Here is a 13,118-nt window from a genome sequence, read left to right on the forward strand (position 1 = left end):
CAGTTTGGCAGAAAATCAAAAAGGATATCCAGATCCATAACCAATTTAGGAATTAATCTTGATTTAAAATAATTGAAATAGAATGCCAGCAAGTAGTAGTGATAGATCTAACATGAAGCAATGCAAATCTATGCATATGCTCTTGAATTTGAAATGTAATTGAAGTATGTAGATGTAATAGCTTTGACTCAACTCCAAAACTTTAAAAAGGACATCGACATGAAACCAAAAGCTTCATGAATGCATGTGCTTGAAATCCACCTTGTAGATGGATGTAGAAGATGCAACAAAGGACCTTGAATGTATGAAGGGAGATCTTGAATGTTCAAAATGCAATAAAAGATCTAGCATAAATTCCTGTAATTGCTTAGATGCATAAACCCTTGATCTTCAATAAAGAGATAGCTTGAATACCTTGGATTCTTGAAGAATACTTGAGAACTTGAGAGCTTGAGTGCTTGAATGCTTGTGGATGCTTACATGTGAAGATGATGGATGAGAAATAGAGCAAATGAAAGGGTTTATATAGAGCTCATAATTGACTAATTCCCACAGACCAACCTGCCTAAGAATTAATACCCTGGTCATACCTGGACAGGAGACCCCAGAGAGGAGACCCAAAATAGGTCCCAATCAGGGGTGTACTGTGCCCTTGATTGGTCCATCAGGGGTACAATGTACTCTTGACAACCAAGCCTTGGAACCTCCGGGATCTCTTCAAGATCCCATAACAAGTCCCAGATCTCTAGAATTAGGTGTAGAATCTAAGATATAGCCGTTAAGGGGCAAGGAGTAGATTCCAAGTGGATAGATGAGGGGAAGGGAGGACCTAGGAGAATAGATCATACCTCAAGCTTAAGACCATGAAAATATGAGCTTTAAAGATGATCTACTAGGTTCTACCCCAATTCCACCTATGAGGAAGGACATCAAAAGAAAGAAGGATTGAAAGATGCAAAGAGATTGATCATCTTGCATTAATAGGTGCTAAACTTTCATTAAATTCAAGTACGTCCAATTTAAGACGATAGAGATAGTCACATTGATCTGTACTGTTTGATGTGCTTGTAAGGATAGTAATATTTATAAACACCTTGATAGAATTTTTAAAATTACAATGATTGAGTTCTTCTAAGTTAGATCCTCAAATAAGCTAATTTATGGCTTTATGAAAACATTCAAAGGCAACATACTTAAGTGTATATCTTGCTTATATATTGATGATGTAGATTTTGATTCTTTGTCCCTTAGAAAATTACTGCACGCCCTAATGATTTCTCCTTGTAGTTGTACATGAATACTTGATCTTGCATATGATCAATGACACATTGCACATTTTTGATACAAACAAATATTTGATCAAATTATATCACCTATAAGAAACATACATGATACATGATATATGAAATTTGAATTTAAGGTTCAATCTTACGTGTCTTAAAAATTAATCTTAAATAAGATGAAAATAAATTTGACCAAGAAAATGATCTCCCTAAACAAGAAAAAAATGTATTAAGATTATTATAAATAAATATAATAAATTTAATGGCACAACAGATTGATATATAATTGTGATTAAAATGGACCCAACGCTAAATGGAAAGCATGGGTATGCCAATTTCACAAAGATAAAAATAAAGGTAAATATTTTCTTCTCTTCTCGTCAGCCTACGGGAAAACGAATAAATGATTATTTAAAAGCACGCGATAAACAATTTCAAATATCCCAATTTAGGAGGGAAACAAAACTGCACTCCATTTTCGCATATTTTAACAAGCGTCAAGGCCGTTTGTCCCCCATACAGTTCTGAACTTCGGTATTATCTTTCATAATCTCTCGCTTTTTCCTCTTCCATTGCTCTGGGTGATTACTAATCGTCTTCTATTTTCCTCCCTTCCTTTGATTTGTAATGGGTGGGGCTCAGAGCAGGGAAGGGTTGTTAGATAGTTCGGATTCTGAGTCCGAAGATAATTTTTCAACTCCTAATAAAACACCCATTTCACCCAACAATGCAGAGGATCTAACTGCAAGTCTCAAGGACCTCAATCTCAGTGGCAAAGATGGTAATGGTATTAGCAATGCTAATGACCAGGGGCCCAGGGTTAAATTGTATAGGCACATTGGGGGAAACACCCCTAAATCCCAATGGGTAGTCTCCGATAACCTTGTCGCCATCAGGTTTGTTCGTGAGGGAGACCAAGAAGAGGAGGAGGATGATGTCGAGAGCGAGGAGGAAGAGGAGGAGGAGGGCGATGCGAGTAAGAAAGGCATCGGAGGCTGGATACTAACTGTGGGGTCGAAGGTTCGAGCCAGAGTGGATGATCGTCTGCAGATTAAAATGTTTGATGATCAATTGAGAATGGACTTTGTCTCAAAGGGTGTCTGGGCTGTCAAATTTTTGGAAAAAGAAGATTACAGGAACTTCGTTGTAGATTTACAGAATTGCATTTTTGAGAATAGGTACCTTATGGCTGCCACAGAGACTAACAAGGTTAAGGTCTTTGGTAAGGATTTTATGGGCTGGGCTAATCCCGAACAGGCTGATGATTCTGTCTGGGAGGATGCAGAGGATGATGTTAAAATGCCATGCAGTCCGGGGGTGAATGATTTGAAGGAGCATACTGAGGAGGCAGGAGGTACTGGGGGCATTCAAAGTTTGGCCATGGGCGCTGGGAGTCATAGTTTTTTGGTTGGGGAATCAGGGGTTGAGGCAGTGAAGAATCTGTGTAATGGTATCCAGGGCAAGGGCTCGATGGTTAAGTTTAAATTGGGAGAGTTTAGGTCTGGGGGCTCTGGAAGTGCATCTTTCTCGACACCCAAAAAGGCATTGCTCATGAGGGCTGAGACCAATATGTTGCTAATGAGCCCTGCAATGGCGGGGAGACCTCATTCTACTGGGGTTCATCAACTTGACATTGAGAGTGGAAAGGTTGTCACGGAGTGGAAATTTGAGAAGGATGGAACCCCTATCACAATGAGAGATGTGGCCAATAGTAACAAGGGCGCACAATTGGATGCTTCGGAATCGACTTTCTTAGGGTTGGATGACAACAGACTGTGCAGGTGGGACATGAGGGTCAAGTATGGTAATGTGCAGGATATTGATAGCCCGGTGTTGAATTGGACAGAGGGCCATCAGTTTTCAAGAGGGACCAATTTCCAGTGCTTCGCTACTACAGGTGATGGGTGTGTTGTGGTTGGTTCTGCTGATGGGAAGATTAGGCTCTATGGAACAAGGTCAATGAGGATGGCTAAGACAGCATTTCCTGGCCTTGGCTCGCCAGTGACCCATGTGGATGTTACCTATGATGGAAAGTGGGTTCTGGGGACCACTGATACTTATCTGATTCTTGTCAGTACCGTTTTCACCGACAAAGATGGGAAGACCAAGACTGGATTTACTGGTAGAATGGGGAACAAGATTGCAGCTCCAAGGCTTCTTAAACTAACTCCTCTGGATTCACATAATGCAGGGAATAACAAGTTTCATGGTGGGCAATTCTCTTGGGTAAGTGTCGTTATCTTGTCACTGGGTTGATTTTAGCTTTTACATTGCTCTTTCCGTTTATTTGTTTTTGCTTATTTATGCTCGGAGTGGTTCAAGACGACTCAAAAGTATAGCGAGTTCTAATTGAAAGGAATGCTCAAAATGCCCCAGCATAGCCAAAATGAAAACAATGCTTGTAGAATATCTCAATCCACGAAATGATAAAAGCTAAAAGATAAGAGAACGATTATGGCTCCCCCGTACAGAAGTTCTAATGTACAAGATGCACATCGGAAGAGTCCATCTATAAAAGACAAGACTAAATGATGATCTTCATATACATAAGATCAATAATTCAAAATGTTCCTAAATGACTTTTTCTCATCTTTAGTATTTTTTAAGTATCCAACATGTCAGATGCATGAAAGGCAATTCTTAACCTTGAATATGTTCTCTCTGGCCTTCGATTGCAGGCTAATATTTTGCACTGATCCACATATTTGTGCAGATCATCGGTTGCCATTCTTTGCGCATCTGTGCTTTTGGGACTTGGAAAAAATTAGAGTATACTTCTCTTGTCCTGCCACTCTCTAAGCCATTGTCTGCTCTTTTTAAGTTAACCAAAATTTCTTGTGAACTTCATTCCAGAAAAAAAAACTGTCCTCCTGAGCTTTCTGTTGCGTGACTGTACATGGAGATAAATAATATTGTTTATCTGACTTTTAGAAATAACCGCAGTGTCACCACAGACGGTGGGCATTCTTCCTACATTACTTCCGAGACTATAAATTTTCTAAGCTCTCCAAATATGTAAGCCACAGACTGACTTAATTTCTGCTTAGTTGTTTCTCCTAGTTTGCGGTACATTGGAATGTGGCGAGATGGATTCTGGGATGGCAATATTTTCTCAATTTCTGGAGATGGGGGGGGATGGCCATTTAAATAACTCAAACAAAGTAAAAGGAACTGAAATTTGAAAAAGTAAATGTAGTCTGCTGAATTTGTCATGACAATCCTCCCTGCCCTAGATTGAAGGGGTTTTACTTTTTAACTTTTTATAATTTTTTGCTTAAAAGTTTTTGAAAAAATAATTTATACACCAATTGGAGCAGGCTGTCCAGCCCTGAAAATAAGGGACATCCACTCCAAGTACCTAAGTCCCTGGAACATCTGGGATGCTCAGAATGTTGTGTGGAGCCTTGAGAATGTGTCACCATGGAAGGCTACTTTGAACTTTCTGATATCTATTTGTAGGAAACAGAGTTTGCTTCTAATCTATATTCATGAAGAATGCCATTTCCTGCCTTGCTACACAAGTCAGCGTTCATTGAAGAAAGTCGTTTAATTTCCATGATTTATAAACTCACCACTTTTTCTCAACAAGGACAAGAAGCCTTCATAACAGGCTACGGGTCTTTGTGCTTGCAGTGCTTTCAAGGTTGTTTACTCCTGACAAACCACGATGAATACCGTATAGAGGAAAATTATTTTTTGAAAGTGTATCTTAATCTATATTGAAATTATTTCCAAGAGTAGGTATAATTTGGTGAGATGCTTGCATAACATTTTGAAATTTATTTGCCTTATTTGAGGGCTTGCATATTTGATTGCGTTCTCAACTTTTGAATTAGGGGTTTTTGGTAGTACATTTTGATTTGTTTTGGAATATTTCTTAGAGAATCTGACACCATGTTGCTTTTTCATATTGTAAAGAGTTGCTTGCCTAATTTGTTGATATTTCTTGGCACTTATTTAAGGATTTGTATTGGCAGTTATGTTCTTTTCTTTGTGAGTGGGGGTCATTTTGGTTTGTAATAAAAGAATAAACAGGAATTTCTTAGGTCACTCTTTAATGTGCAAGTTGTAGTCTTGCTCAATTAATAGTCTCCTCTGTTGACATGAAACATGATAAAGATAAAAAATTGCTCCATTCAGTATAGTAAATTGGTTGGATCTTTTCCATCAAACTTGGCATATTCATCTTTGGTGTTTTAAGTGCTTAACCTAGCAATGTTTGACACTTTTGTGTTAGAATACAGATTTATATTCGAGGTGAACTCAAAGCAGCATCTCCCTTGGAAGGTATATTCTCTTCGCAAGACTTGTGTGAATCCACTTGCTAGAGTCTATGGAACTCACAACAGAATTGAAAATTTTCCCTATTGCATGGATATTTTTCCTAGTCACTATAAATAAGATTTCCTCCTTAATCTTGTGGTTGCTTCATTTATAAATTCTCAAACATCTAGGGATCTATCTCATCACATCAATTAATGGATCATCTTTATGAAGATATTTTCTATGTGTGATAGGATTCCTTCACTTGTCTCTTGTTGAAAATCCAGCTATGATGCTGCACAAATAGCTTTTATAATAACAGGTTGCCTAAGGAGTTTATTCTTCATTCAAATCATCAAGTGTAAAATCATGTGAACAACCCTATGAAGTTGAACACATAGAAGACTCGGTGAGTCATCGAGCACTCCCCCAAAAAAATTCATGGTGAGTTTTTTCAATGTTGTCTTGCAGAATTTGGTAGTATGTTTTGATGATTATTGACAACCATGGTTGCACGGTGGTGGTGGGGCTTGGTACTTAGGGTACAGGTATGTGTTGTTTTAAAAATGGGGGACGGGGGTACTTGGGTACATCATTGTTTTATATCTAGGATACTGATTCATCTGGAAATGCAGAGGCTTCTGCATCGGATGTGGGATGCTTCTGGAAGCCCTGCGGATGCTGGCCGGAAGCCACCCGCAGGCTTCCCGGATGTGTTTGGAAGCCAGTATCCAGCTTCTAGATGCATCTGGGAGCCTGCGGGTGGCTTCCGGCCAGCATCCGCAGGGCTTCCAGAAGCATGCGGGAGTATCCGCGGGCCCAGCTGCATGAAAAGTGTAAAACTCATTCATGTTATGTATCTTTGCAGCATTCATGCTATTTACATGCTGCTTATCTTTTTTATATATATGTATACATATTTGTTTTCTTTAAATGCCAAACTCTGATATTGCTAGTGCCTAGAATATTTGATTATTAAACAGTATGAAGATACAGCTTTGTTTATGATGTATGATTCTTAATATTTGCTGCTAATCAAAATCTTTGACCAAAAGTATTCACGCAGACTGTATGTCTTTACTGGGTCTTCAATACTAAATACTCATCGCAGTTGTTATATATATAGACATATATTAGTATATTTGATATTTATTGCATTTCTTTGCATATTTTATATATATATATATATATATATATATATATATATATATATACATACACGTTTCCTCCCGCATCCCCATCCAAAAAAAAAATCCCCCGCATCCCGTATCCGCTTCGGAATCTGCATCCGAATCGGTAACTTAGCTTTATACACTTCAATATTTGTAGAAAATCTGAAAATATGAGTTGTGACGATGCTTTTTAAAAACAAGAACAATGATACAGTTTGTAGATGTAATGAATGTATTGTAGTAATAATATATGCTGAATGTTTAGATGCATAAAAGAGAAGGCATGCTTTAAACATGAACAAGAAGATCATAAATCATATAACCATGACATATTGCAAATGATAAACTTTTGACTTCAATAGTGATAAAGTTTACTGTTAATCAGTAATGTATCAAAGTTTCAAACCAATTATGTATTGAATTAAGCTTGATAAACAACAAGTTGATTTGCAAACAAAAAATTGAAACAAAAATAAAAAATCTTAATCAAGGTCCTTAGCTATGATGCTCTCCATTGAGTACTTGGTACTTGGGTATGTGTGCTTGGTAGTTGGATACATGGGTGCACATCCCAAGGGTGTATGGGTACACATACCCATGCAACATAGTTGACGACTGCTCAACGGGTACTTAGCCATCTTTAGCTCTTGATTCATGTTGCACATAAAAACAAAAATTAAATACTCCAAAAATGCTGTGTTTAGGTTTTATAAATATTGCCTTTGCCTTTTAAAAATTATGAAAATGGTGTGCAAGGTTTATGGGGTTTTAAAGGTCTTTATTTTGGGCTTGGTGACAGGGAGTTTGAGGGTTAGGGGTGTTGCTCCTCAATTTCATTGGGAGCCTTACCCACAAACCTCCACCAAGCTCAATCATTGCATTTTGTCGTTATATTGGGTGTATCCCTTTCTTTTGACATAGCAGCACATTTATTGCGAATCACCTCCTCATCACAACCAAAACTGACAACCTTACCATTTTGTGTCAAGTTGTCAACGGTTTTGCACTCTGTATCAAGTCCTAACATGGCTGTTGTGTTGCTCTGTTCACAACTTGAGAATAACTCCTCTGCTGTCTACCTTTCTTCTCCACCATTTAATGAAGGAGGGATACATCCTTCCACCAAGAAGCTGCCTTATCCAATCTCTTCTTAGCACATTGGGCCACCATATATCCTGTCTGAAAACACCTGCACCTAAAGGGTACCCCTTCAAAATGCAAAGGTTGCATCCAACAGCCTTTTGAGGTTTTGATCAATATTTCTGCAGGAAGAACTTCAGAAATATCCATCTCCACAAGAATCCAAACATTGGTTCATAAACCCATCTAAAGAGTTTCCTATTGCCTCAAAATCAAGAATCAAACCTGAAATGTAAAGGCAGATTTCGGAGTCTAAACCAATGTGGAGCCCTGTCAAAGTTTTCAGTTGCAGGGCAGAAAGTGGTATGCTAGGGTTTCAGCATTAGCATAAATTTATTTTCCCAATTCCTTGGACAGTCACATAAAATCTTATTTCTGTCTTCAACATTTTCAAAAATCATTATGAAAAAGCCCTTTGCTCCCAGATAGATTCGAACACATCTGTCTAAAACATGAAGGTCGTTTAAACTCAGCAAGAAGTCTCAGAAGCATCCAATCAAACCAAGGTCAGAAAAATCATCCAAGTTATGTGTTACTTCCTTCAATACTTCACCCCCCAAATCCACTGTAATGTCTCTAGTCCTTCGTGTTTTGATAGTATCCACTAAACCTGCATTGGGCCAAAGGTTTCCAACTGTTTGTTTAACCATGGATGCGAAGGAAAGGAAAGGTCCACTTGGACCAGCCCCCTCAGTACCTAGGGCACTGTTGAAACCAGTCCCATTGATGTCAAATCCTACAACCAGTGGATGCACTCTATACCCTTATTCTGCTGACAGTCCACTCTGCCTGTTCTCCTTACCATGCGCATTTTACTGCCATGATGCACTCTTTTCACTAAACGTAGCCATCTTCGAAAGCCCTACCTCTTGTCCATGAAAACCCTTGCCACCACTGACAGTCTCCTTTTGAAGTTTTTTGTCCACCTGCACACAGTCCACCTTGTCAGGGAGGTTACAATTCAAAACTCCAAACAGGCAACTTTGCAAAGTGTGCAGGCGATTGTTGCTCTAGGGGAGCCCTAATCACATAGGAAGTCTGTACCGACTACATTCCTCAGAAAAATCCTCTGCCCTCTGTACTTTACTTTAAGTTACTTTGCAGGATTTGCAATTTGGGAATGTTGACATTAAGTGAGAATATTAAATAATAGCCTTAAAAGGCAGTTGTTTATTAATAGGCAGATATGAGTAGTGTGACAAGAACTTGATTTCCAATATGATGATAGGAATAGTTTTCAATTTCTCCATTAGGTTGCAAATAACCTACTTCTGGGATGGATGTAGAAAGAGTTGTCTACTAGGATAACTTGCTTTTCAAAATAGGAGCAAACATCTCTTGGTTCAAGTTCTGCAACTTGTAATAATATTAGAGTAATGTAGCAGAAGTGGTGAAATGTTCAAAAGAACAGCACGTAAGAGAGTTAGAAGTTGCAGAGATAGAGCATTTAGCAGAATTCAGTATGAATCAAGGAGTACTGCAAGGCAATATGGATGGCAAAGCAAGAATGTTTGAAGACAAGAAATACGAAGTTGTCAAGAATTAGCAACTGATAGGCAATAACTGAAATACACCACATCTTTAAAGAGATTGAGAGTATTTCCAAGATTGACATGCAAACCTAGTATCTTCAGAAGGGCTCAGTCAAGTAGAGACAAAGTTTTGGCGCATTCAAGTTTCTGATTGCCCATGGACAAGCAATATTGTAAAGGGTGGACTGTAATGTTCCTTCTTTAAGTTAAATCAAAATAAAGCTCAAAATACCTATTATAAATTTCCATGGGTCTTGGGAAGATTGTACTAACGAACTGGAATTTAAAATTATAATAAAGATACCTGTAAGATATAAGTTTACTTTAAAATACTACCTCTCAATTGTCAATCAAGGGCCATGAAGGAAATAAAACGAGTAATGACCTTGGGAGGGAAATTCTATTTAAGAGAGGCATATCAATAGACAATTCTCTTTTTCAGTTTCTACTTTTTTGTTAGAGCATCAAACTTTTGTTCAATCAACTTGCAGAAGAAAACCCTCTAGGTCTAGAATTGAAGGACAAAAACCCACAAACCCTTCAATTATTCATACAGGATCCACTATTGGGACGAACTTTGCAGTCTCAGACTGATTTTAAGTTTATGCTTTTGTGTTGGGAGTGCTATGATTGCTGGAGTAATTCTGCATTTGATTTGGGTAAAATTTAACAACCTGTTTTCTGCATTTAAGGAGTGCGCTAACCGCTGGGTACGATATGCCATATAAATCACTGCCATTAGAGTATGATCAGAGTTTTCTCATTGTTGCTGGTTACTATTGATAGATTACATCATAGTTGCAACAGTGAAAATGCTTTCATACAGCATCACTAGTTTCCATATATATAAAATCACATAATTTCATCTGGGGCAGTGCTGCAGTTGGGGTATAATTCAGATATACTATGGATCCATATGGTATATGCAACTTATAGATTGCTGTCATAACAGCAATATGAGTTTAATTGTGGTGCATAACCCATTAAAGTCTCTGTCAAAACTAAAGACATTGATCATTGTGTAAACTTGTTATTTCAATTTGGTCAAGGGTTTTAAGGGATATTATTATATTTGTATTCAAGCACAAAGTTTCATATTCTCCCTAGCACTACCAGTTATGGCAGCCATAATTTAAGTCTGCAGTTCATTGTAAGACTCTAAACGAGTCATGTTTCATAAGAGACCTAGCAGTTTGTCTCATTATATTCCGAAGAGATTTTCAGTGACTTTGTGATGGATACATTTTTGGAATGAGGGACTCAAACGACATGCAATCAACCCTAGTAGAACTGTATAATCATTGATATTTGATCATTATATGTAAATCAAACTTAATAAAATATTCAACTCATAATATCACAGTTATGGAAAAGGTTGGGTGCCAGATTAGATTTTAGTTTTACCTCTCATCCCCAAATTGATGGGCAGACACGGGTGGAATACATTGCAGCTGAGTTATTATAGATGGAATTTGGAATACATAGTAACTTGCTTTCACTTCTGGTATGGATGCATTATAATTGAGACTGCTATTGTGTTTGATGATGATTTTCGTTTGCTATTTACTTGAAATTGGAAGTTTTATCAGTGATGCATTCACTTCTGGCTGAACAGTTTCAAAGTTTCTGTTGTGTAATTGTGATAAGCTAACAGTTGGTTAATTTAATCCACTCTACCTTCTTCACCACCAGTGTAATACTATTGTTTAGATTACTTAGCATATTATGTTTTTATCTCTTTATATTTTGATCTCTGTTCATTATCCAAGAGTTGAGAACTGTTTTTCAGAGCATTTTTGAAAGAGTTGCTTAAATCCATCTGAACAATTTGTGAATGATTTACCTGGCGCAAGCACTCCTGCCTATCTCTATTTAGTTTTGTCCCACCCTCGTTTCCTTCATTAAACATCTTTGATGTCTAGAATAAGAATGCCAATATTTTCAAGGTCTTTTTGGATATATTGTACTGACTGGATAGGCTGGAGATATTTAGACTTTAATTGATTCAAAACGATACGGGCAAAGTTTGTAAGTAGTGCCTACAGTTTTTTCTCTAACATTTCTTCAACTATGTTTCCTATAAATTCCCTAATGTATTTTAACTATCATTTTAACTGAGATGTGATTCTTCTCATTTTCAGCTGTACGGTTTTGAATTTGTCTTTTAAGGATTTCTAAACTGATAAAAAACTGATGTCATTAATCTGACACGTTTTCTGCGCGTCCAGGTTACCGATAGTGGCAAGCAGGAGAGGCATCTTGTTGCCAGTGTCGGTAATTATACTGTTATTTGGAATTTCAGACAAGTCAAAAATAGCAATCACGAATGCTATAAGAGCCAAGAGGGATTGAAAAGTTGTTACTGTTACAACATCGTTCCAAAAGATGAATCTGTCGTCGATAGTAGATTCATGCATGAGAAATATGCCGTTACAGATAATCCCGAGGCTCCTCTGGTTGTTGCAACACCTAAGAAAGTGAGCTCTTTCAGCATAGCATCTGGCAGATGATTTATGTTTACATTCTTTTGATCTCTCATTTATTCTGAACTCCTGAAGAAATGGTTTCTCTGGACATGTGCACGCCTCAATGCATATTGTTGCAACTGCTATGCTCGGGAATGTTTTAAACGTTGTTCTTCGAGGCACGACAATTTCTCTGTTAATGCAAGATGTTTTTAGGATTAATTCTATCATCATTTTTGTCACCTACTCACTAATTAAATCTACGACAATATGATTCGTACTGTTTTTGCAATTTTTCTTTTTGACTATAACGGATTTGCTTAACACGGCCAATTGTGGTTGTGCTTGAAGCGGTAATTGTGATAATCACTCAAACCTTTTGTACATCTTGCGGGCATTATATATAATATGTTTTAATTGGCAAAAACATGTGCTATACATTTTGTTTTTTTGAAGTTTCAGCCTGTGTACTTAATGTGAATGTTGTCTGTTCTTTTTAAAGGCACCCAATATCGATCTTCAAACTATGATCCGTCTTTTGCTAATATATAAAGTTGTCCAGAATTTTATGACCTCGAAATGGTGATAAACAATGTGCATCATTGAAATGCGTGAAAACAAGTGATGATTTTTAATCATGAAAACATTTCGCCATTTAATTTTATACCACTCCAAAATATCATAATCGATTCAATATGGCAGCCTAAATTGGAAACTAATTGTGCGTTTAATTGCGGGTTGGACGTGCTTTTTGATCTTAATTGGATTTACTGTTTGCTCATTCTTTTGCAGGCATGAATTCCTAGTGTGATTTGAATAAACCAGATTTTTTTTGGTTCGGCTGTACCTGTTTTTCAATTAAAAAACCTCATTTTAGAATGTCAACATGGATGTTTCGAGCAGATTTGAATTTTACTTAACCAAAATTTGGATAGTTTAAGGCACACGTTCAAGGGCAGTCGCTTTTCAGGTAATATCCTTTTCATTCTCATTATTGATGGAGCTAATTATTGCTCTATAGGACAGGAGCATTTTGTTTGAAAGGTAGTTATCCCGAGCTATGAATTTCCTTGTGACCTCAAAGATCTCAACTTTGATTTGTATTCGCTGGTGTGGATGTCAGCATGAGGGGGTGCTCAAACCTGATCTTGCTGGAAGCTGCTGCCTCAGACGCTGCATTGATTCTAAAAAGTAAATTATATACAAACTGTTTGGTTTGAAGTAAGGAACACAATATTTGTCCTCATTTTAAAGATTTCATCT

General features: G+C 37.4%; 1 protein-coding gene across 1 annotated transcript; it reads left to right on the forward strand.

Moving 5' to 3' along the window:
• Positions 1-1,735: 1,735 nt before the first annotated feature.
• On the forward strand, positions 1,736-12,282 carry LOC149532721 (protein CYPRO4-like). The gene is made up of 2 exons (XM_089804390.1): positions 1,736-3,509; positions 11,619-12,282. The coding sequence occupies exons 1-2, from the start codon at positions 1,911-1,913 to the stop codon at positions 11,898-11,900; spliced, it is 1,881 nt and encodes a 626-aa protein (XP_089660516.1). The 5' UTR covers positions 1,736-1,910; the 3' UTR covers positions 11,901-12,282.
• The last annotated feature ends 836 nt before the right edge of the window (positions 12,283-13,118 follow it).

The sequence above is a fragment of the Cupressus sempervirens genome, chromosome 10 (genome assembly GCF_028749045.1).
Source record: "Cupressus sempervirens isolate cs-2001-9-10 chromosome 10, ASM2874904v1, whole genome shotgun sequence".
NCBI classification, from domain to species: Eukaryota; Viridiplantae; Streptophyta; class Pinopsida; order Cupressales; family Cupressaceae; genus Cupressus; species Cupressus sempervirens.